Source organism: Mandrillus leucophaeus, unplaced genomic scaffold (genome assembly GCF_000951045.1).
Source record: "Mandrillus leucophaeus isolate KB7577 unplaced genomic scaffold, Mleu.le_1.0 Scaffold166, whole genome shotgun sequence".
NCBI classification, from domain to species: Eukaryota; Metazoa; Chordata; class Mammalia; order Primates; family Cercopithecidae; genus Mandrillus; species Mandrillus leucophaeus.
In genome coordinates this window covers 3,324,754-3,350,949 of record NW_012101654.1, presented here as the reverse complement: position 1 = coordinate 3,350,949, position 26,196 = coordinate 3,324,754, and the positions used below count along the sequence as shown (strand labels likewise).

The following is a 26,196-nucleotide window of genomic DNA, read 5'->3' as shown; positions in this document are numbered from 1 at the left end:
AAGCACACTCTAAAATAATAAAAAGTACAGTAAATACCAGTAACATAGTCATTTGTTATTATCAAGCATTATGGACTTTTGGACTCCATATGCTTGTATAAAAATGTGCTACACTTTTATACAACTGGCATCACAGTAGGTTTGTTCACACCATAACGCCACAAACACATGAGGAATGTGTCGTGCTGTAATGTCACTAGGTGAGAGAAATTTTTCAGCTCCATTATAACCTTATGAGATCACCATTGTATATGCAGTCTGCGTTAACTGAAACGTCATTATGCAGCATGTAACTACACTACGAATACACGCATTTCCGACAAAAGAGAAAATCCTTTCTTGTTTGGGAGCATGATAATGTGGTGAGGAATTACAGACTCAAACAAACTAGGGTTTGAATTCTGGCTTACCACCCATGAACTTCCTTGGACAAGTTACTGAACTCCTGACCTGGATTCTTCTCTTCTATTAACTGAGAATAACAATATTTTCAGAACAGGGTTCCTGGAGACTGAAAGATATAACGCATAAAAAAGCCAAGCACTCATCTGGCGTTTATCCTTCTCCCTCATTTGGCGTTTATCCTTGATCCCCTTCCATTTCTTCCTCTGAGCAGTGATTTCAAGTCCTCTGGTCACCCTAAATTTGAGGATATGTCTCACCTCATCACTGGGCCTTTCTAGGGAAAAGAATCCCATGCTTTGGTTAATGGAAGAATGACAGCATTTCAGAACCTTTACAGGCCAACTCGGAGAGGCGTCCATTTCACAGAAAACCATGAAAAGCTGCTACCTCAAGGCCTGAAACTCATTCTGGTGATGACCTATGGCTACTGCTTCAGGGCAGGGCAGTTCTGTGCTAGATAAGGTGGTACTGTGATAAGATGCAGGCAGTGCCATAGGCACTTTTCATACACAGTCTTATGTAATCCTCCGTGATCCTGAGGCAGGCACATTATAGCCCCTACATTACAAATAAGAAAACTGAGACACAGGGAAGTATCTCCCACACAAGTCATGGGGTGAGATTCATGGCTGACATTGTCTGATTCCGGAGCTCGTGCTCTTGATCACATGTCCACCCACATGAAGATGTCCACATCTGTGGCTCTCCTTCAAGAAGGCCAGTTAATGGTCACAGAGGACGCTCTGCCTCTTCCTTTTCTCACTGTAAGGAGGCCTGAAGGAAACTGGTAAGGCCAATCAGTCAGTCAATATTATTACATTGACTCTACCAAATCAACTCAGAAAAAAAGAATGCTGCTTTCACACAGGGTCTTTCGTGAGCCGCCGACAATACCATCTTCATTCATTGTAATTTTATGTCACTTGACCGATCTGCAGCTTGGGAAGCTCACAGCTTATTTAAGCAACAGGTGGGAGAGGGAAGGATGAGAATCCAAGTACCTTAGAAGTGTATAGAAAGGCAGCCACAGGGAAATCATTCTGAGAGTTAAAATAGTCCAAGAAACCTCTCATTAATTATTAATTGACACCCCCTGAGGACCCAGGTTCTTAAGTCACAGTTTTGTACAATCCCCAGGATGGGAGCTACCTGCTCAAACTTGTGTCCTTAAACCCATACAAAAAGTGCACCATGAAGCTGTCCCATAAACCAGAACAATCTACGGGAGAACTAGAAACAGTGCAGCTCAGCAGGTGTCCTGGGTACAACTGTTTCCTGAGAGCAGAGGCAAATTGTATCAGAAAGGAAGAGCTGGAAGATGACAACAGGTGGCTGTGCTGATTGAAACCTGTGGAAGAGATTGTAGCCCCCTTCCCTTGTTGAGCAGGTTGTGAGAAGTCACGTGAAGCTCTCCATGAGACCGATGAAATGACAACACAGGGAAGATACCTTTCAAAGGGGGCAAAACAGTGATATGCCAGAGGCCCCAAATTTAACACAGAATTGTAACACTGAAGGGTAAAAAATGATTTCACAGATCTAATTAAAGCTTAAAAGTTGGAGAGTTCTCACAACAGCAGCACGGCTGAAAACGAGGCATGATCCTGCACTCTCTTTTTATCAGTGACACATGCAAAAGAAATGAAAAGCAGGATTTTTTTTTTTTTTTTGAGACGGAGTCTCACGCTGTCACCCAGGCTAGAGTGCAGTGGCGCACACGGCTCACTGCAAGCTCAGCCTCCTGAGTAGCTGGGACTACAGGCACCCGCCACCACGCCCGGCTAATTTTTTATATTTTTAGTAGAGATGGGGTTTCACCGTGTTCGCCAGGACGGTCTCGATCTCCTGACCTCGTGATCCACCCGCCTCGGCCTCCCAAAGTGCTAGGATCATGGCGTGAGCCACTGCGCCCGGCCACAGGATTCTAATTTGATTGATTTCTCTTCCCCCAGCTCTGGAGCACGGGCTGCTGTGTGGTGCTAACGCGCTTGCTCTGGAATGCCTGTCTGGGCATTCTCTACCCCGCAGCCTTTCACTGGCAGAGCTGCACCTGCCACTCACCTGCGCCCCGCGGTCGTTGACCAGCTCCACAGACCACCTGCCCTCGTACTGAATCCACACGAATATGCCTCCATCCGCATCACACGTGGCCAGTTTCTGGTAGGGCTCATTCCACCTCACCAGCACAACCTAGAAAACCACCAAGAAGACATTTACCACAGGAAATGAATCTGTGGGCCAGGATTATTTCTGTGATGTGATCAAACTTGAAGAACTAATTAGAATGCAGTCAGTAAAGGGAGAAGACTGGGGGAGAATGCAGGGATCAGTGGAGGGAACAGCCAGAGTTCACACGAGAGTCCACAGGGAATCAGCCCCACTGACACAGCTTCCTAACAATGAGAGGCAGCGCGAACATGCCCACTACTACAAAAACAAAGAGGGGACCTGGGGCCCGTCCGCACCCAACGCCTGCCTCTCACAGATGATCCTTCACCTGCTGGTCCTGTGCTGTAGGGAAACTATTTTAACAGCATTTACTATGGATTTGAATCAGGGTATTATTTATTTAGTATGGAAAGAGGAAAGGGTGAGTACTATTTAGGTTCATTTTCCTCCTGAAGCAAAATTTTCAGTGTCTTTTTTGGTCTACCTTATTTCTAAATAGTTTAGCATTTGAATGTGGTTAATTTGGGAAAAAAATACATATTTGAAAAATCTAAGTTGTTTAGGATTTATCACCAGAGGAAATAGGAAGAAATTATAAGTTTCAAAATTTCTAAGAACTTTGTTTTATAATTTGAAAAATTCTGATCACTTATCTAAAAAGGTAGCAGCTCTGCTAGGTGGCTTTTGAGAATAGATGAGTGCCGGAGGAGTCTGAGGGTGGCCTCACAGAGCCCAGTAAAAGTAGCAAGGGACTGAGGGTTACGGAATGGTTCCCGGACACCATGAGCCACAAAAGCAACACGGCAGGGCTCACCCTGGAGAATGTTCCCTGAGGCTGTTCCTGACTGGCCCATCCTGGTGATCACGAATTAATTCTGAGACATTCAGCACACATTTTTTACGTTCATGCTATGTGACTAATACTGAGTTGGTAGCTATGAAACACACCTGCTGTTCTCAGGTAAGTTCCAGCTGGGAAGTCAGAACCTCCAGACACACAGCTAGATACTGACATACATCAATAAAATGAGAGCTATTATTAACCAGCAAGAGTACTCCTGCTATGAATAAAAAAAGATTTGAACCTTTGTCTACTCCCAGCATTTTGTGCCTAATAGCTAATCATAATAGTTGTGAACATGTGGCACTGGTGTTAATGGTTTCCAAATTCTAATTTATATCTGAAAACAAAAAGGACTGATGGTTAAAGACTTCCACAGTGCCCAAGCCCCTCCTCACACCCTCTGTCCAAAGTACAATTTCTGCTTTCAGACTAACGCATAAACCCTGGGACTTCTCAAAGCAATGCCATGGACACACCTGATTTTAGGTCTTTAAACTTGTGTCTAGGGCACCAGAGGGCTAGGAGGAACCCCCAAGAACCACCTGATTTAGTCTGCCTTGAGCAGCCTTGGTTGGCCACACTTGGTGTTATCTGCACTTGTTGTAAAATGTATAATAAAATCAATTTTTTCGAGAGAAAATTATTACCTACTTAAAGTGTGAAGAATATCATAGCTCTTTTTTAAAACTGCAAAAATCAGAGGCAGCTGTGAGGCTGAGATCTTTTCAGACCTGGTGATAACCAGGAAAACTGAATCCAGTTGACGGCTCACCTTGCATGGATGTGGACACGAAGAACTCCCAGGTGGCCCCATCTAGCTGTATCCTCTCTGTTGAGACCCTCTTCCTTGCTCTAGTCATAGCTCTGCGGATGCACTGCTTACGTAACTATCAGCTTGTGAACACCACCCCCCACCACAGGTCTGTGCTGCTTGAGGAAAAGGACAGCATGTTCACCTTTGAATACTGACATATAGTAATTTTGAATATATTGTGCAAACAACAATATATTATTAGAGGTTGTAATCCTTGTTAACTTATATCTTTGAACTATATAGAAGGTATTGAAAATGATTTCAAGTAGTCTACTTTCCTTTTTTTTTTTTCCCCAATTTTGCCCAGGTGGCCTCGACTGCACAGCCTCGCCTCCTTGTGCGCCAGGACAACCGGCCACAGCCACCGCGGCTCCCTCAAGTAGTTTACTTTCAATTCCCAAAGGCATTTGAACAACAGCATACACTGCCTGCCTGCCTATGATTAAACCAGACACTGTTAGGGCTAAGGACAGCGATTAGGACATCTTGTGTCCCTGGAGTTGTTTCCTAAACAGACATTAATATAGTCCTCTGTACACAGACACAGGAGGGGGCTCAACTCACGTGGGGAGCAGGGCAACAAACCCAGATTCATTTTTTTTTTTAGCTTAGTTTAAAAAATCCTGTATTAGAATTACTGATTTTAAGTTAGACCAACATCAACAAAAGTCCTTAAATGACACTGAACATGTCATAAAATATAGGATTTCCAAATGGTAAATAAAAGCCAACTTCACAAACTTCTTTCAGATCTGCCAATGATTTGACCCAAGCACTAGAATCCACAGATGTGCATGTGGCTACAATTTGGTCCCTAACACAACAGTTATTTAAACCCATAGTCATTCATGTACTTCAGAATGGCCACTGTGGAATGGAACATGACAAATTAAAAACACAATATTCATGACTGATCAGTTTTTAAATTATTACCTTATTTAAATGTAATACCAATGAATACTCATCCACTATGATCCTCTCTGTAAAATAATACTTGACGACAAGATGTCATACTCCAGAGGAGAGGGGCTAGACACATTATCTACCTTTCTACCTTTAACATCCATCAAAAACAAACCTCTTCATGAAAAAGCTTGAATGGTCATAGCATGACACAAACACAAAAGAGTGGAGGCAAAAAATATTTTCAAATGATTTCTAATGTGAAATTAAAGATTTTTTGGTCTTTATGACAACATAGTTGCCATTGTTGGATAAATGAAATGTTCACAGACTCAATTTCATCTTTCAGAAATTCTTCATCAGTTGAGATGCAGCAGTACATGGAAACGTGGTCCCATTTACACAATTTGCTAAGAGTTCCAACAGTATAAACGAATAGGTGAGTAACACCCTTAGAGACAGAAATCTTTCCAGTGATTTTTGGTTTAAAAATAAAGCCAAACTGCTAATGCTGTTATTCCCATTTCCTCCCCTGTCTACAATTTACAGCTGCAGCCTTATCTCCCAGTAGCTTACTTCCTGTTCTCTAAATCCTTCCAGCCTATTTGGCAATGTTAGGACATACCAGAATGTTGAGGAATTGCCAACTGGGGGCCAGCTGGGTTCTCAGTTGCCCGAATTTTGTGCTATGGGGCTATGGATCTGCCCAGCTATCCAGAGATAGAGCTTTCCTTCCTTTCTCAAGGAAAATGTGACTGTCGTTGACTCTCAGCACCAAAGAACTTCTGTCTTGGGGTATTAGCTAAAGGGTATGTTCTTTGACTAAAAAGTCAGAGGAAAAGCTTAGTTTTGACCTAGGCCTTTGATGGTTCAAAAAATACCAACCTATTACCCTCTCTAATATAAGACATGTTCTCTCATTTTAGAGTGTTACTGTTGTCAGTAAAGCTATTAAAGGTAGGAAAATCTACACAAAAAAACAAAGGGCAGAACTGCTAAAAGTCTGTATTTGGGCCATAATCTAAGACCCTAAGTCAGTCACATCACTTCTTACACCTAGAACTACTTTTAGGGAAAGCAAAACAAGCATCACTTTGCCCATCCCAAGGATGTTCGTCTTCTGAGTCAGAAGCCTTCCAAATGGTGTTGACAGACAGATTTACACAAGAAGTCATCTCAGGGAACAACCAGTGTCATCACTGTTTAGAAGGATTTCTCTCAACCTAAAGCAAATGTAATCTGAATGAACACTAAATACACACAGCTCAAGTAAGAAATCCCTGTGATTATCACCACTCTGTTCTTCTTCTGCAATTTATTAAGTGAACCAGCAACAACTACAGTTGTGCAAGAAAAACAAAGTGATTGCCAAGTTAATTGTAGACACATTTGGTCATTTTAACGAACCAAAAGCACCCTGAAAAAGAGGCTGGAAGAAATTCAACTAGAACAATGGTTCCGCAGACTGCTGCCCCCAGAGATGTCACCGGGAGGTCAGGGTTCAGGAAGGCGGGCTCCGGAGTCTGGCTGCCTGACTCTGACTCTGGGCCTCCTCACTCACCCACCAGCTGCACAGCTGTGGCCACTGGGACCCTCTTGCTGCCCCTTTCCTCGTCCGCTTGACACACGCCATAGTAGCATACCCCTCACTGAGTTGTGAGGAGTATCATAAGAAAGGACCTCAGACTGGGGCCAGGCACACTGCAAACATTCAGCAAATGAGAGCTCTGTGTTATTAATTCACAAACTCAGAACTCCAGAAGATAAAGACTGGTTCAGCACAGTATTTACATATATAGTTTCCTCTTTAATGAAAGATTAACGTTTTGAAAGGTAATCTCCCTTTCCAGACCCGTCTGCCACCACTTGCACTCCCTACCCAACTCTGTAACTTAAAAAGCAACATCACCACATGCTTCGTGCCACCCTTGGCCAGGAACACCCTTCTGCCCCTTGCCGCCTGGTGAGTAAAGCCTTCCCTGAAGTTCCAAGCAATCCCACTTGCTCTGTGTGCAGCAGCTTTTGCACAGTCCCGGCGCGTGCGGTACACTGCGCTCCCTCACGCAAATGTTCCACACCAGACTGAGAACTTCGTAACTTTTGTTCTATTAAACTATTCTTGAAAGATGATTAACCATATCTGTTCCCTCTCTCTCTCTCAAGAGTAAGATGTTAAAACTGATTCAGATGAGAAGGGGGTGGATAACATTACTGAGACAAAATTCACATATGTAATTCACCCATTGTCAATGTACAATGCAATGGTTATTAGTATATTCACAGAGTTGTCCAACCTTTCAAATATGGTTTAGAACATCTATGTCAACCCCCAAAGCCCTGTACTTTTCAGTTACCACCAACCAACCACACAATATTTCACTCCAGCCCTAAGCAACCAATTCTCTGGTGTTACAGATTTGCCTACTCTGGACATTCCATATAAAAGGAATCATACGATACATGGTCTTTTGTGACTGGCTTCCTTCTCTTAGCATGTTTTCAGGGTTTATCCATGTTGTAGCATATATCAGTGTTTACCTTTAAAATACAGCCCAGTAACATTCCATTGTATTGAGAGACCATATTTTGTTGATCTGGTCATCAGCTGATGAACATCTGGGCTGTTCATCAACTTTTAGCTATTATGAATACTGCTATGAACTTTTGTGTGCAAATTTTCTAGTATAAACATGTTTCATTTTTCTTGGGTCTATACCTAGGAGTGGAGTTGCTGGGTCAAATGATAATTCTATGTTCAACTTTTTGAGGAACTACAGGACTGGTTCCCAAAGTGATGCATCAATTTACAACCCCACTAGCAATGGATGAGGTTTCCAGTTTCTCCAAACTCTCTCTAATACTTGCTATTGCCTGTCTTCTAAAAAAACGATAGCCACCCTGGTGAGTGTGCAGCAGTTTAATGTGCATTTCCCTGATGGCTAATGATGTTGAGCATCTTCTCATGTGCTTGCTTGTGTATTTTTTGAGAAATGTCTATTCAGATCATTTGCCTATTTTTAGTTGGGTAGTCTTTTCTATTACTGAGTTGTAGGAGTTTCTCTTAAGCCCTCTGAAACGCTAACTACATTTGAAGAAAACTTTAGGTTTTATTTCCAGATAGACAAATTTATTTTATCTCATTTAAATATTCACAAATCCAGTTCTCATTCAAACACAATTCAATTAATCTCAGTTGGTTGATAAGAATCTGTGAATGAAATGGCCTAGAGATAATAAAGGAATTCAGAAAACACAGATCTGTGGTCAGAGCCCTGGAATCCGGGGACCACGGTGCCTCAAACTAGTTCTGAACCTGCATGTGCTGGGGGATGACCTTCTAGTCCCAGCTTCTTTAGGACACGTCCCAGGAAACACAGTTACACATTCTTTCCTGTATTTTCCAAACTTTGTTGTCAGAAAATAATATATCTTCTTATTGGATAGAGTTTAGCCAGGCCTGAATTAGGAAAAAGAGAACTCCACACCAAATCTGATATGAATGCAAAATGACCATTCCACCCTTCTCATCTATTAAGTGGCAGCAATATTCTTCCATTAAAGCAAGATAAAACAATGCTGAAGAGCTACATTATAATTACCATCTGGCGGAAACCCAACAGTTAATATTTTCATCTTTTGACCATATTCAGGCATTCACCTGCCTCAAAATCCTGTGGAATAGTACCCCCTATGACTCTAACTTCTATTCTTTTCCACTCATCATAGCTGCTAACTCCTGAATAAAAATTCTACTGGAAAGTATGTTCAATCACATGCACTATTCATTGAGGTTGCAAATCACTTTGAAAACTTGTGAAATTCACATTTTTCCTCATCACCACTTTTCACTTACTCTCAACTAAATACCCTTGGTGTATCTAGTAGTTATTAGTATTAGTAGTTAATTTAGAGCTAAAACAGACATCTAAACATCGATGTTTAGAGCTCTGGCTTGTAGATGAGGAAAGGTAGGCTAATGAGGTGAACAAACTTTCCTAAGGTCACAAAGCAAGTTCAAGGTTAGGTCAGGGTCCCAGAGGCTCTGTCTTCTCTCTTGTTCAGAGTACCTGTCAACCAAGCTGGCACCTGTGGCCGTCAATCACTCAGCCAATGAGTATTCAGGAGGCACCAAACAGGTGCATTCAGGGAGGACACACAGAGGGGAGAGACGCCTGCCCTCAAGGAGCACCTGGTGGAACACTCAGAGGAGCCACTTCATTCTTTGCTTTTTAAGCATGTGTTCTTGCTGTCATACTTTGGCAATGCAAAAATATCCTAGAAAACAACTGTATCAATTAGTTCTGGTTCTGAGGGAAGAAAATAAAATCACACTAAAAAGAAAGAAACTAAGACATTAGTGATGGTGTGTGATGGGAGAAAAGCTGAGTGTTGGGAGAAGCTGAGGCAGGGCTTGCATGTCTGACATAATGTAAAAGAGTCTTGGAACATGTCCGGGGTCCAGGGTCTAAAACTCCCTGTGGCCTTTGGAGCGCCAAGCTCTGCGCTAAAGGGTGGAAGGCTACCCTGACGCACCACAATCTAAGCCCAGGGCATAAAACCCCTCGTGGCTTGGATAGAATCCAGGGCTCATGGCTCTGGAATGTGTCTAGACTCACTGGCTCCTCGCTCTCCCAGGATCGATTGTATCTTGAATTAAAAGAACCTGCTCTCCATTATCTCAAGTAGCAGAGCAGATGCTAAACCATCACAGCTGTAAATCATGTGCTTAATGTAACGGCACCCTTTCGACCCCCACATTCTCAACACCCGTTTCTTTGTTTGATCACCAATAAATAGTCTGGGCTTCCAGGGTTCGGGGCCTTCGCAGCCTCCATACACTAGCGATGTCCCCCTGGACCCACTTTCTCTCTCAAACTGTCTTTTCTCATTCCTTTGACTCTGCTGGACTTCGTCACCCCCACGACCTTGTGTTGGGTCTGATCACCCCAACAAGTGTGTTATAAATGATTTTTATTTAAACTTTTCCTTATTTTCTGATTTTCCCACAATGAACATATTTTACTTCCATCGCATGTCTGAAAAAACTATCTTGTTAGTGAATTTAAACAATGTATTTTAGCAACAATAAGTTTAAGTCATTTTTACATACATTATTTTACATAGCTTATTTTATCTCCACAAATATCTTAGAAGGAGGTATTGCCATTACTATTACCTTGCTTCAGATAAGTGAAGCTGAAAGGTTAAAATCTCTCCATAGACTTAACTTAAAAATCGTAGGCAATATTTATGACATATATAAAAGTTTAAAGAAAAATTTACTATGAAGTGTTCTCATTCAGCTTAAAATATCACCAGTACTATCCAGAGTCCTGTGTATTCCTCAGGCCTCAGTCTTTTCTCGTCTGAGGAAAAAAATGACCTTATGGACATTTCATGTTTTTAATTCACAGGCATTTTTATACCTTAATTAGACATGTACAGATCCTCAATACATTATTCTTATAGGTTTTTATTTTATATATTACAGAAAAAATGTAACATACACCAAAGAAGAGCAACTGGGTTTAATAACCTTCCATGTACCCATCATCCAGCTTTAAAATAATCCACATGTTTGCATGCTGTAACCTTTAAAAAACTATATATAGTTTTTACTTATGGAGTACATGAGATGTGTTGATGCAGGCATGCAATGTGAAATAAGCACATCTTAGAGAAACGGGTATCTACCCCCTTAGGCATTTATCCTTTGTGTTACCAAAAATCCAATTACTCTTAAAGTACTTTTAAAATGTACAATTATTATTGACTATAGTCACCCTGCTGTACTATCAAATACTAAGTGTTATTCTTTTTTTTGTACCCATTAACCATCCCTACCTCCCCGCACCCCAACCTCCCACTACCCTTCCCAGCCTCTGGTAATGATCCTTCTTCTCTCTATGTCCATGAGGTCAATTGTTCTGATTTTTAGATTCCACAAATAAGTGAGAACATGCAATGTTTGTCTTTCTGTGCCTGGCTTATTTCACTTAACATAACGATCTCCAGTTCCATACATGTTGTAGCAAATGACTGGATCTCATCATTTTTTATGGCTGAGTAGTACTCAATTGTGTATGTATCACATTTTCCTAATCAATTCAGCTGTTGATGGACACTTGGATTGCTTCCAAACCTTAGCTACTGTAAACAGTGCTGCAATTGGAGTACAGATATCTCTTCGATACACTGATTTCCTTTATTTTGGGTATATACGCAGCAGTAAGACTGCTGGATCATAAGGTAGCTCTAACAATTTGGAGGTTTTCAGGAACCTCCAAACTGTTCTCCATAGTCATTGTACTAATTTACATTCCCACCAAGAGTGTACAAGGGTTTCCTTTTCTCCACATCCTCAACCAGCATTTGTTATTGCCGGATATTTGGAATAAAAACCATTTTAAATGGGGTGAGATGATATAATTTTGATTTGGATTTCTCTGATGATCATTGATTATGACCAACTGAGGGTAAATCTCTTAATCCTTAATGACCTTCCTCTTTATTCCTTTTTGCCGACCTGCTATGGCTTAAAAGTGAATTTGGGCCGGGTGTGGAGGCTCACGCCTATAATCCCAGCACTTTTGGAGGCCAAGATGGGCAGATCACCTGAGGTCGGGAGTAGAGCCCAGCCTGACCAACGTGGAGAAACCCTGTCTCTACTAAAAACACGAAATTAGCCGGGCATGGTGGTGCATGCCTGTAATCCCAGCTACTCGGGAGGCTGAAGCAGGAGAATCGCTTGAAGCCTGGAGACAGACGTTGTGGCGAGCCAAGATCGCGCCATTGCACTCCAGCCTAGGCAACAAGAGCAAAACTCCGGATAAATAATAATAATTTAAAAAAAAAAAAAGGGCATCATGTTTGTTATTTTTATAGGATTAAGGGCAATTTTCTTTTCCTGCTTTTCGGTTTCTTCATCTAGTCCAGCTGTCCAGTTGGACCCGCCCAGCCAGGACGTGAGCCTCTCTCTGACGAACCTCTCTCTCAACTCTGTCTTCCCTGAGCGCTGCTCTGGGGTGAGAATGTCCCTCTAAAGCACACTGGAGGCCCACCTGTTTAAGCATTTCTGGAGCAGGATGGGGGTTTTGAGTTTGGAAAGGGATTATCTGAAAACAAAGCAAACCAGAGAACCCAGGTGCCAATAAAGCTGCAAATAAAAATTACTTTAAGTATCAAAAGAGTAGTATTAGGGAATCTTAAATTAGAAAATAAGATATTCTGAATAAAAAGCACTAGCCCTTAAAAATAATCAGTGAGGTCATTATTGTCTATTAGCAAATGATACATCTTTCCTTTGCATTCAGATGTGATTCAAATTTGCAACAGAGATCCTAACTCAAATTACAAGCTTCACACTGATCACCCACTAGTGTAGACTACTGGGTTGGTGCAAAAGTAATTGAGGTTTTTGCCATTATAGATATGGATACAGCCTTGATCTAAGCAAACACCTCTCTGAGCTATATAACATCATTCAGACATTTAAAAAAAATTATTGAATTTCTTAAAATCTCTCCCAGTATCTACAGAAAAGCATAAAGCATTAACCAGTCAACCTACCATATTAATAGGCTTTCAATATCTACCAAAAAGCCTCATATGTATCTATCATCTTATTATTTAAGCCTCTGCTAAATTATCATACATGATTCAAAATGTTTCATTCGAAAACAAGAGAGTTAACTTCCTGTATATGTAAGGAAATGGACAGATTACAAAAGGACCTGATTCTCAACCCTGTGGCCTGGAACCTGGAGCAGGCATCATCATCTCCATTTTACAGAAAAGGCAACGGGGGTTCAGAGGTTAATTGGCCCAAAGAACCCAATCAGCACAAGGCAGGGCAATGACCAGGGGCCAGCGCATCCATTCCTAGTCCAGCATGTTTTCCTCTTTTAAAAATAAGGTAGGTCTGAATCATTTGATGGTCCTGTTGTTTGGCAACACCTATTCATCCCAGGAAAACAATTGTATTTGTGCAGAATGCTCACATTTTAAAAATTAGCTGGAAGATTGCACATCACCACCCAATGCAAGGTCTGAAGCCAGAACACCATGCACGAATTAAATATGCTCTTGACCTTAGTGATATTATGGTATGATGGCTTCAGGGGGAAAAAAAAGCACTAATCTTAAGCATCTACCTACTGCTAATCCTTCACCAAATTTGCTAAAGGAAAATTCAATTATTAAAGTAGTTGTCTATTTTGATTGAAATTTTATGTTTTAAATATAAGCCTTACCTATCAGCTATGTATTTTAGTCATTTACATTTAATCTATTAATTTCCAAGATGTTTTTCTTCATTTTTCAGAGGAGTTAAGACAGCAGGATTCTCTACATTCTGCTCTATAAAATCTCTACCACTTAGCCCACCATGTTTAGCATTTGGACGGGAAATGGCACTGCTCTGCACGTACAACCACCACCTTTGACTGGTAGCCAAGTTTGTTTGGCTACCAACTGAAGATAAATCTTAGCTCATCATCTGACACCCCCAACTATCAACCCACATCAAAGCCTGCTTCTGAGCCATGCATGAGCAGAGCAAAGCTAGAACCGGGAAATTCTTCTTGGCTGGCAAAAGAAAATCTGAATTTCAGTTTGGGCTTTAGCATTCTGTGTCTTCATTTTGTCTGAAAAGTCAATTTGGTCTAGATACTTTCTAAGGATTCTTCTAGTTCTATTATTTCAATTCACTGGATCTTATTCAAACAAATACTAAGCAAATACAACATGCCCGCTGCTAAGTGTAATCTCACAAAACTTAAAAGATTTACCACTCAAGAAGAAAATCCAGCAGCTGGATCATAACACAATCACCTGGAAGCAGGAGTGCTCTTTTTCTGACAGGCTGGATGTGTGAGTTCAGGAATCACCAGGTGGAAGCGGGAGTGGTACAACTCATGGTTGCCCTAGGATCCACCAGCAAAACCTGCTTCCTGTCCTCACAACCTTATGCTCTGCTGGCCTATAGGTCTCAGATCCAAAGGAAGACATGCTTCCAGCAGGAGACACAACAATGATTCCACTGAGCTGGAAGCTAAGACTGCTGCCTTGGCCACTTTAGGTTCCTCACACCTCTGAATCAACAGGCAGAGAAGGGAGTTTCTGTGCTGGCCGGGGTGACTGACCCTGACAATCATGTGGACACTGGATTACGAATCCACTATGCAGGTAAGGAAGGGTATGTCTGGGATACAGGAGAGCCCTTCCTTAGCGCATCGCTTAGTGTTACCATGCCCTGGGATTAACACCAATGGAACACCGCAACAACCCAACCCCAGCAGAACTAAGAATGGCCTGGACCCTTCAGGAATGACAGTTTGGGATATGGTCACCACATCAGGTAAAGGAACCGTGACCAGCTGAGCTGCCTGCTGAAGGCAAAAAGAATACAGAATAGGGAGTGGAAGAAGGGTAGCTATAAATGCCAGCTACGACGATGCGACAGAAACAAGGACTGTCACTGCCACAAGTGTTTCCTCCCTGTTTTGTTACGACTTGTGTGTGTGTAACAATCCCACAACGAAAGTGTGTTCATTCTCTTCTATTAGCTCCTGATGCCCCTTTCCAATAACTCCATTTCCCATCATCACCTTTGCACACACTAATATCTTGTTTTCAAATGATTTTACGTTTCTGCATTTCATATTTAAACAAAACCACAAACTCATGGCCAAGGGACACCCTTCCCTCTCCTCTCCTCTCCTCCATCACAAGACCCTAGGGTGAGGGAAGAGCAGCTCTTTTTAACCATCTACGATTTCTTTGAAGAAATCCACAGGAGCCCTCCCTTGATGATGTCACTAACTGAGCTTCAACATAGCCCCTGGATAGTTCCACTAAAGGGCTCTCTTAACCACAACACAGCTCTTCAGGTCCCCTAAATAGTATGGCTTTTGGTTAGGTGGGGGACCACAGGGTGTCTTCCCAACTTCCTCACCTGTCAGGAGCATGGCGGCACAAATCAACTGGCACTGACTGCTCATCAGACACACAGAGGGACAGAGCAACCCAGAGGGACATCTTCAGTGAAAAGCAACTGCCAGAGAATCATTTTCACTGGGAAGAATTCACATAGACACTGCATACCTGAATGCTAATCGCCAAAGTCAATTTCCTTCAAGATGATTTTCAACTTCTAGTACCAGTCATAGCAGTTAAATGGATTCATTTCTTCTCAAAAGTTATCTGTATCTGTCTTCCATGCTAGGAGAACTGGGCAACAAACCTCACCTTGACAGACATGACTGCTGGCCACTTTCTGTTTCCCAAAATTTCTCTGGCTCAGTAACACACCCTTCCTTACAAGTGCACGCTAAGAAAACAGAAACAAGGATGAAAAGATGGAAAGGAGGGGAACTAAGGAAAACCCAAGTAATCCAAAGGTACTGATATTCACATCCACAACTCATCAGCTTTCTTGTCCCATCTGTGATCGTGCAGAGGGATTGCCAAGATTGAATCCCAGTGCCACTACTTACTGCTTTGTGGCTTTGGACCAGTTCTTTATCCTGGTAGGATGGTGAGGATTAAGCAAACTAATTTGGTTAGCGTGGTCAGAACAGTAACTGACACACATTAGGAGCTGAGTAAGGATTAGCTCTTGTTATCCCATGTACCTTTCTATAATACAAAAAACAAACAAACCAAAACAAAAAAACAGGTGGTTGGAGGTGTGTGAAAGGTACAGCCTTAGGTTTAAATACAAAAATTTATGTGAATTTTTTATGAATGAAAGGTTGTACATATTTTTAATATGAAACTTTCTCACCAAAGAATTTTTTCTCCTTGTCATTTTTTCTAATAAAAATTCAAAGCTAGGCCAAGCCCCTTGGTTTCTTATTCTGCAGGAGAGAACTATCTCTACTGATTCCTGCTGTATTCCTTCTTCTCACCACAGTAGAAATGTTTTAAAAATTAAAAAAAAAATCAAAGAAATTGTTACTCATTATTCCAGAGGTGGTGAGCACCAGAGAGTAGCATGAACAGTACCCACTTCCTTTCAGCAGACACTCGTACTTTGCACTCTTTCCTCCAAAGGTAGTACCAGACAAGCTGCTGGGTAGAGGCTGGTGCTTCTGCCACTGACTATGACACTAACTTTCCAAGATGACAAGGACCAAACTACTGAGAGCCACAGATGCTCTTATGTGATCGTGCCTGCCTCTACTGCCCTTTCTCACCTGTGACAAGTCAGCACACATTCACCACGGGCCTAAGAGATCCCTGGCCTAACATCTTCCAAGCATCTCCATGGAACACTTCAAACCTAAGAAGCAGGTATGGTTAGAAACTATCACTCAATATTTATGAAATATTATGGAACTTCTACCATCTTTCTGCAGAAGTCAGGATCTTTTAACACCACAGGAGACGCTGCTAGGAAGAAAAATCTAAATGAAAGCTGATTTGTATTGCAGTGGACATTCTGGTCTTAAAGGATATCCAGTATCCTAAAAGAACAATGAACTCACCATACAAAAGGTTCTAGCAAACTGAAGAGAGCTGGAGCATGAGTGGAGATTGACATTTCCACATCAGACACTAGGAGAGTGTGGTGGGTAAGGGCTTTTGATTCTCCCAACCACCATATGATGCAAATGTTGCCATTCTTATCTTCCAAAAGAAACTGAGACTTAGGGAGGTTAGGTGCTTTGTTCAACATCCCATAGCCACATGGTGGTGGCACCAACCACTCAAACCTAGATGCAATTCCTAAGTTTACATTTAAAGACACCACACACACATGAGTGAATTCTAATCAGAAGAGGAGTTGTTTTAGCTAGAAACCTAAACTACATGACTGTACAAGATATCCAGGTGATTAAGCGAAAAGGAATACACCTGAACAATGAGATGCCCAAATTAAAATACTACTTAAACAAGGCTAATTAGAAGTGTCCCAGGGTTTCCATAGTATAGTAATTACCATATTTGCCTAACACGTGAAATGTCCCCAGTTCAAAACCGGGCGGAAAAAGCTCTTTCTACTTTTTGGGAGGCCGAGGTGGGCGGATCACCTGAGGTCAGGAGTTCGAGATCAGCCTGACCAACATGGAGAAACCCCATCTCTACTAAAAATACAAAAATTAGCCGGGTATAGGGGCGCATGCCTGTAATCCCAGCTACTCAGGAGGCTGAGACAGGAGAATCACTTGAACCCGGGAGGCGGAGGTTGTGGTGAGCTGAGATCACGCCACTACACTCCAGCCTGGGCGACAAGAGCGAAACACCGTCTCAAAAAAAAAAAAAAAAGTGTCCCTGGAGACACTCACTGTATAAAAAGGGCCACAACAAGGAACTTATCCTAGGAGGACAGGCTGCAGCTTAGCAAGGGGAACAGTAGTACAGGAGGCCAAACAGGGAGTGAGCAAGGGTCCTCACCTGCTTTCCAGCACAGCTCAGGAGCTCAGTGGATGGGGTGGGCTGCAGAAAGTTGATCTGGCTCAGTTAGCATATAGCAAACCACAGGGAAGATTTTTAATGACTTAAATTTCCAGTGCTTTCCGGCAGTTGCTGGATATTCATTCCCACAAGTTTTCCACTTTTACTGTTCATGTCAGCCACTTGAGAACAAGACTATAAATATACAAACTTGTTTTTAGTAAACACAACACAAATTATTGAGATGTTTATTGTGTGCTGTTATCGGCTGTTATTCTCCCAACGTAAGTTGTCAAAAAAAAAAAAAAAAAAAAAAACCTCCCAAAGCCAGCATTCTGGCACAGAGATAATTTGCTTTCTAATAACTCCAATAGTCATCATTTATTTTTGGATATAGCTACAAAAATAACCTGAAGACCTTACAAAATCAACTGCCATTTCAAAATGTACACTGTATACTTTCTAAACTTAAGGCTTGAAAGCTAACAGCTTAGTTCAGACCTTTAATATGGCATTATCTTCCTAATAAACATGTCTTCAAACAACTGATACACAACAAAATGTACAATGTTTTTGAGTTATCAAAGATATTCCAATAATAATGTCTAAAATGCTGGCGTCTTACCCCCTTTAATTGGGAAGTGAAAAAGTCCAGTTAATTTTAATATCAGTAGGATTCTCTATTCAGAACACCAGTCTTCATTTGCTTTCTCACAGACAATCTGCATTTCCCTCAATTCATACAAATAATTTTATAACAGTAATGAGAGTCAACACTATCTCCCAATTGAATTAAAAGAAAAACCAATCTGTGACTCCATCCACATCCTCTCTAAACTTCAATTTAATTCAAGTAACAGCTGAGCATTAATCTTGTGCCAGGCACTGGAGATACTGAAAGTTGCAGTCCAGTGTTGCCACACTGGGAGTATGACAAAGCTGAAGGGTAACTGAGGGGTGGGGAAGGGGTAGGAGTGGGGTGTAGGGGCATGGGATGCCAGGACAGGGACAGCTCCCCATCAGGAGTAAAGGAAGAGCTAGGTTTAGGCAATGTTTGTTTTTGGTTTTCTTTTAGATTTCTGAGAAGCTCAAAGCAGCTCAAAAGAATTTTATTTAACTTGTCCTCATAATATCCATGGGAACCTTCACAACTTTCTCATCAATCAGGGGGCATTTTGCATACAGAAAAATATATACTGAAGTTTTGTCTAAGACCTTTCCAGCACGTATTTGTAGAGCTAGTGCCAACACTCAGAATCCAAAACATGAGTCTAGAATACCACACTGGTTTTGACTGTTTGATTTTCAACCATATTGAGATATACATGGAAACAATCTTACAAAAACCAATGATCACTCAAAATTATAAAGAAGTCCTATATATTTTTTAAAATGAAAAAAAAAAAAAAAGTGAGGAGGTGTTGTATCCACCTACTAGAGCAATTCCAAAAGCACAGAGCCAGTCACAACACTAGCACCTGAGATGAAACGAATGCAGAGCCAGCGCTCAGATGCGCTACAGACACAGATGAGCGTCTTCGTGTCCAGAGCTGACTCTACCTGCCAAATGCTTAGAAGGGCCTGACCACACCCTGGGCCCACAGCTTCACTCTGCATGGGTTTTCTGCATTGCTTCCAGATGAAAGTGGCTCAGCACAACTCCATTTTTCATCACTAACTATTGTCTAACATTCACATTTTACTTCTTGGGTTGTGGGTCACTTCACACTTCTGACACACAACATGTTCCACAGATAAAAGCAAACAGTGCGTGCACACATATGCACTATGTTTTATACAGTTCTTGTTAGTTGCCAGGGAAAAACAGCTTCATAAAAGAGGGCTGGCCAGGTGCGGTGGTTCATGCCTGTAAACCTACCACTTTGGGAGGCCGAGGCGGACAGATCACTTGAGCCCAGGAGTTCGAGACCAGCCTGGGCAACATGGTGAAACCCTGTCTCTACAAAAAACACCAAAATTAGTTGGGCATGGTGGTGTGTGCCTGTAATTCCAGCTACTTGGGAGGCTGAAGTGGGAGGATCACTTGAGCTCGTGACGTCCAGGCTGCAGTGAGCTGTGATCATGCCACTTCACTACAGCCCAGGTACAAGAGAACTTGTCTCAAAAGAACCACAACAACAACAATAACAAACCCAAACAAACATAAAAGGCGGCCAACCTGGAAGTACCTGCAGGTTTTATCTTCTCAATCCAAAAAAGCTATTTTCTGCTCACTTAACTTCAGTACACAGCCTAGAACACCTGTATCAATAGTTATCTGCTAAGAACTGAAATGTCATCATTCTTTTACATTATACAGTACATTTGTAAATAGAAATGCACAAAATGAACACGAATTATGAGGGGAAAAAAGTTGTCTGATAAAATTCAATTATGATTCTTTCATACTCTGAAAGGCTAGAAATGAAATTCTGTATTCCCTAAACTACTACCAGGATGACCTAAATCATTTCCGACCAATGCAGTTACCCTACAAAAAGTTCTGAACTGTCTAGACTACAGAATACGTAAACCAATGGGCTAGATCCCAATTAAAATATTTAAAGGATAATGGAGATGCCTGAGGTTCTTTCTTACATATTATTGAGCATTTACCGTACACGAGACAGCATGCTGGAGCCAGACAGCTAAACATGGTGCTTGGCTCACATACTCAGAGGATGCTCACGACACGGAGAGACAGGCAGGTAAATAATTATGAGTTCAGTGCAATGCTAGAAACATGCAAAGTGTTTCAAATGCAGTGTAGAGTGTCGGGAGCTTCCTTACTCACATATCTACAAGAAAGGTACTTTGACATGTCTCTAAACATTCAAAGCAAGGGAAACTTTAGCACTCCCTGCTAAAGCACCAATTATCTAGAATTCCTTAAACAGGCAAATGACTTCCTTCTACCCAGCACTCTTTCCCTTTTACAGTGAAAACTGGAGTAGGTTTAACAGCTACAAACAGAAAAATACCCTTTACACATTCCCTAACATATTTAACACTTAAGATCTCCCCTCAAAATATTTCGCAATGGTTAATTTTCTGTGCATATGAGCTGCTACAGTATAACTCAGCATTAGCTCTCAGTCTGAATTACCTGGAATATACCTTGAATTTTTTTTAAAGTCCATTTAATCAACTCTGTATTTGCATTTAGTTACATGTTATGATTTATTAAAGCTCAACTTTTCCCCATTTTGCTGAAGAATCCATTATTCCACATACATCCTCTGCCTGCTGGCTGATGCAAATATAACATTCTTTTTGAAAGGAATTATCAAAGGCAGCATGGATGGTCAAATAATTCAGCCACCAATACCAATAAACTCAAAACAGGAGTCAATTATATTCCATCATGAATAGTGTTAACAACAGCTGGGTGACTCTGGTGAGTTACGTAACTTCACTGAGTCTCAATTTTCTCCTCTGTAAACAAGGGCACCAGCATTTAACTTACCAGGACTGCTGCAGAGTGTAATGGCTCAAGATAACAACAACTACCATTCGCTCTGGACTTACCACCCACCAGCTTCTTCACAAACACCTCAATCCCCATGCAAAACCTGTATGGGGTCATCAGGACCATTCTCATTCTAAAGATGAGGCAATAATCGGTCCCAAATACATCAGCAAGTGGGGATAGAGACAGGGATGACCCTGGGGTTGACTGGACCAGTGCCAGGTCTCTGACCAGTGCCTAGACCGCACAAGTCCCCAGAAATAGCAGCCAAGTTAACAGCCACTACTGTCAAGCAGTACATTGTTTTCTTTCTTTTTTTTTTTTTTTGAGACAGTCTTGCTCTGTCGCCCAGGCTGTAGTGCAGTGGCACCATCTCGGCTCACTGCAACCTCTGCCTCCCAGGTTCAAGTGATTCTCCTGCCTCAGCCTCCTGAGGAGCTGGGATTACAGGCACCTGCCACCACGCCCAGCTAATTTCTGTGCTTTTAGTAGAGTCAGGGTTTCACCGTGTTGGCCAGGTTGGTCTCAAACTCCTGAACTCAGGCTATCTGCCCTCCTCAGCCTCCCAAAGTGCTGGGATTACAGGCATGAGCCACCGTGCCCGGCCACATTGTTTTCTTGATGTTCCTAAGAAATCCTCACCCAAGTGCAACCTGGGCATCTTGATCCCATTTTGTGTTCTCATAATCAGACAAGAGTCATGTTTCTCCCTTCCTTTTGGGCCCCCAAACCCACCCGTGCCTGTCTGGAATCCCATCCTCTCCCTTGGTTCCACCACATGCATTCCCACTATCCTCCATTCTGTGCCTTGCTCAGCAATCCTAAAATCCCACCCCAAAATGAGCATTCCCAAGGGTCACTTCCTTTGAGGAATCAGGTTCACTCTCAGACCCTCAACGATCTGGGGGTCAGATTCTCAAATGCCAGCAGATCTACCGCTTCTGAGCACCGAGCACCCAGCCACGGATCACGGGGCCTGGCAGAGAAAAGCTGGAGGCCCTGAGAGGCTGCTGGTTCCTTCCCTCCACTGTTCCAGGAGAAAACGGGGACCAGACACCCAGGCTGGCTCATGCCACTTGCTCCTGCTCTCCCGAGAGCCTCTTCCTACACATTGCTGGGACAAGAATCCCCATCTCAGGCTCTGGAACTCTGAAAACCTGAGACTGATTAGGAACTCTGTTCCTGTGGCCAGTGGTTCTCTAAGATGAGTCTCTGGATCAGCAGCACCAGAACTCACCTGAGGACTTGCACATTCTCAGGCCCCTGCAGACCAACCGCATCAGGAACCCTGGGGTAGGGCCGGTAATCTGTGTTTTGGCAAGTCCTCCAGGCAGCTCTGATGAAAACTGAGAATTGCAGTGCCTTCTGGAGGCAGAGGATCCACTGAATCCATTTAGTGGAAGGTGCTTCAGCTGCAGGTGCTGAAGCATATCAGGCTTCTACCACATGCCCCGGGGGCTCTCTGGAGAGGCCACGAGCAGAAGGAAAGCAAACAATAAAAACAGGAGAGAAAGGCAATGGGAGAAAGGGTCTTTGTACATATTTGGTGCGTAATTATTTCTTTAGTGGAAACACGAAAGGGGAGATTCACTTTGTAAAATTTTTGGTAAGAAAAAAGGATTAACTTGGAAGAGACAGCATTGTAGCGTTAAGGAAAATCTGGATCTTTACAGTTAGGACACTGAAGGCTACTGCTGATCTGTGCACTTTGTAGAATGTGGTCCAATTGTCCTGGTGAACAGCAGAGATGCAGTAAACTTCTGACCCTTTGAAGGAAAACTTACCCTGATAAGGTAGAGTGGTCGGCTTTTAATCAAGGAGTAGCCTTGACAGAATTCAATCCAAATGGTCTTGACATGGAAATGGAATGCTACTAGGTGCCACTACCTCTGGGGAGGCCTCCCAAAGTCTAGGAGGATTCTAACAGAGCTGACGACAGGGGGACCAAGTGGCCATTTCCTGACCAGCGATTTCCAAAGCCGAGTGCAGGACCCCTTGGATGTACAAAGACAATGCAATTGGGTGAGGGAAGACAACATTAGTGTTTCTCTTTGTAGTTAAAAGTAAACAAAAAACTAAATGTTACCATTAATAATATTAAATATGGACTGACAATAAGACCCTTTGGTCCCTACCTCAGGCAGGTCCACAGGGCCAGGCACCATCTACAACACACGCCTCGGCTGGCTTACTGAGTTCTGTTGCACACATCCACTCAGGTAGGTGTGGGTCTGAGTTGTGAATCTAGCTTAACTAATTGCACAAAATGAACAAGTAGTTTTAAAACATCACTTCCAAAAACCCAAAGAGTGAAGATAAAACAAATTATGTAAGCATTAGCAAAAACAAGAAAATGGCAGAGGTGACGTTTTTTCTACTCCCAGAATGGATTCTTCAACAGCCACATATGGAGTAAATGCTAAGATGATCAATCAGATCTGACAAGACATCGGCCAAAAAAACAAAATTATCAAGAAAGAAATGACCAAGACGGCCATTTTAGCTATGTATCTACACAAACACACTACACCTTCAGGTGTTACTGTATAATAGAATGAATCTGTCCGATTGACATGACATTAAAAATACTGTATTTCACTGACATCTCATGCTTTCACAATTTCTTTTGGATTGATTTTAATGTACATACTTTTATTGACACAGAAGTATATAACATATAAATATGCCATTTATTGGGGTGCCTCTTCAATTTTTTTTAACCAACAGGTACTTATTCAAGCTTATTCAAGAAAAGCCTACAAATCATGCCTATGTATAAAAATGCCTTTACAGTAATGCACTTCAGTACATTTTTAAACAATTTACAGAAAATGTTTTTTAATTTGGTAAACTTTATCAAAATGGTAAATCTCAGTAAATTGATCACACAGTTAATTCCAAGTTTATTGGAAAACACTTTATCTGGTTAAATGTGATTTGTGCTATGCAATTTTGAGGCAAAACAGACTATTAGACAACAGCCTACAATGGTAGCTAGCACCTTCTCTTGCCTGAACACTGGGATCTGAACAGCTAAGTTAGAATTATCTGAGTGTCATGGGTGACTGGGAAGTTGGAGGCAGAGAGAATTAAAATTCTCAAGTTCTTTTAAAGTGTTCTTTCATCAAAATCAACATGAATGCTAAAGAACTTTGAGTACAGTGTAATAGTTCCAAGGATGGGGTCTCACGTCAGACAAAAGTGTATGAATTCTGGCTACAGAACATACTAATTTGGAACTTTGAGCAAGTCTCACCCACAAATAGAGAGATTGTGAGAAATAAAACAAAAACTATCTGGCACACAGAAAGATTCAATAAGTGTTATGGATGATTTTTTTTTTACGTAAAGGTACCCATATATGAAGTGCCTGATCTCCCAGCAGTTAGACTTGAAATATGCTCTTAAGTAGTATTGTCTGAGGCCTGCATTTACCACCACCAGTAGGTACACTTCACTGATTCTAACTCAAGTGTGGTCCTTAGACTAGCAGCAGCACCTGGGAGCTTGTTAAAATGCAGAACTTCAGGCTCTACTCCAGTTCCAGTGAATTAGAACCTACATGTGAACAGGTATTTCATATGCACATTGAGGTTTTCAAGGCAACGAACTAAAGGAGAACTAAAAGTCCAAATCATTGGCTGTAACATCATGTAAAAGGCTGAAACAGAACTCAGCTGAGGATGAATGGCAAGTGCTTCCTTCCTCAGGTCACTGAATAAGGTGTTCAGCATCTGTAAAAACAAGTGAGATGAAAACTGCCATGGGTTAGCAAGATAAGCCCATAAGGTCATTCACTGCCTAGCATCAATCCTTCTTGCCTCTGCCCTTTCTTCTATTACTTCACAAGTCACACTTACAGAGTGGCAAAGTCATTTTACCAAAACAAAGCAAATACCAGTGCAATGAGAGGTCACATTGGTTTTGTAATTTTGTCAAGGCATTTACAGATAAGAAAATTCTATTAATGGAAAACAATTTCATTGAATCTATATTGGTGGTTCTTACAGAAGAACAATTGAATTTTGTACAAATTGCCTTTCCATCTTAACTAATCATACTAAGCTGCTGTCTCCTATGACCACCCCCTCCACCTCAGAAAGTCTTCTCTAAAACTCGGTAAGAAGGGAGAGGCTGGCATTTGCAGCAATGCAGGCCAGTGCTGAACAGAAGCATCCTCTGACTTCATTGTGAGGTAGGGGCCCTCAAACCCTCAGTGGACAGAGTAAATGCCCATGCTCCTTCCTCATAGGGCTCACTCCTTAAGGGTGGTGAACTAGGTGAAGGCTGGAGCTTACTCCAGAGATCACAGTGGGTGGGTGAGGAGAAGGGGGAAAGGGGGGACATTGTGAACTAGCCAACAGGAGCCTGCTTGCTCTGGTTAGTAGCATGGTTTGGAGAACTGCTAAATCTCTTCCCACACCTTGTATGTACTAGGGGATTTATTGACTGTGCACAAATAGACTAATGACTGTGGGTTCCAAAAGTATCAGCCACAGTATCTGCTGAAAGAGGCAAAAGGCCTTTGGCTGGTATGCTGGGGGCACCAGGTACCTGAAGCATCAGCCCTGCACTGCTAGAGTCTATGGGAAAAAGACCCAGCACAGACCTATTGTCTTATGGTGCTCCAGTATTGGACCTGTCCTCACTGCCTTACAAAACATCTGTATCTATGCTGTTTTCAGTCTTTTTACTTTCAAATTTTCGTAATATATGAAAAAATAGGAGGCCATTAATATATTTTATATACCAACATAAACCTAGTATTTTCAATGAGGTAGGAGCTTAAGATTGCCAATCTACAGAAGCTACATCAGAATTTCACCTTGGCCCAGCTCACCTATAACTCATACTGGCCCCAGGAACAGGTAAATTGGTTCTGCAGGGTTGAGGCTGAAGGATGACATCACTAATCAATCAAGAAGAGGCTATGTTTTGCTGCAATGACAAACAATGCCCCAAATCTCATTGGCTTAAAATAGCCAAGGTTTATTTTTTAATCATGCTTCACAGCCATGTGGGTCGGCTGAGGCTCTGTTCTACACTGTCTTCACTCAGGCACCATGAGTGAGAGAGCCTTTAGTACAGGGGTGTCCAATCTTTTGGTTTCCCCGGGCCACACTGGAAGAATTGTCTTGGGCCACACATCAAAAACAATAGATGATGACCTTAAAAAATATTGCAAAAAAAAAC

General features: G+C 42.0%; 1 protein-coding gene across 1 annotated transcript in view; it reads right to left on the bottom strand.

Moving 5' to 3' along the window:
* Positions 1-26,196, bottom strand: part of TULP4 (tubby like protein 4) — a 259,230-nt gene that overhangs the window by 119,822 nt on the left and 113,212 nt on the right. Inside the window, exon 3 of the mRNA XM_011976427.1 lies at positions 2,467-2,595. Within this exon, the coding sequence (XP_011831817.1) occupies positions 2,467-2,595 (129 nt within the window). The remainder of the gene's footprint in view (positions 1-2,466; positions 2,596-26,196) is intronic.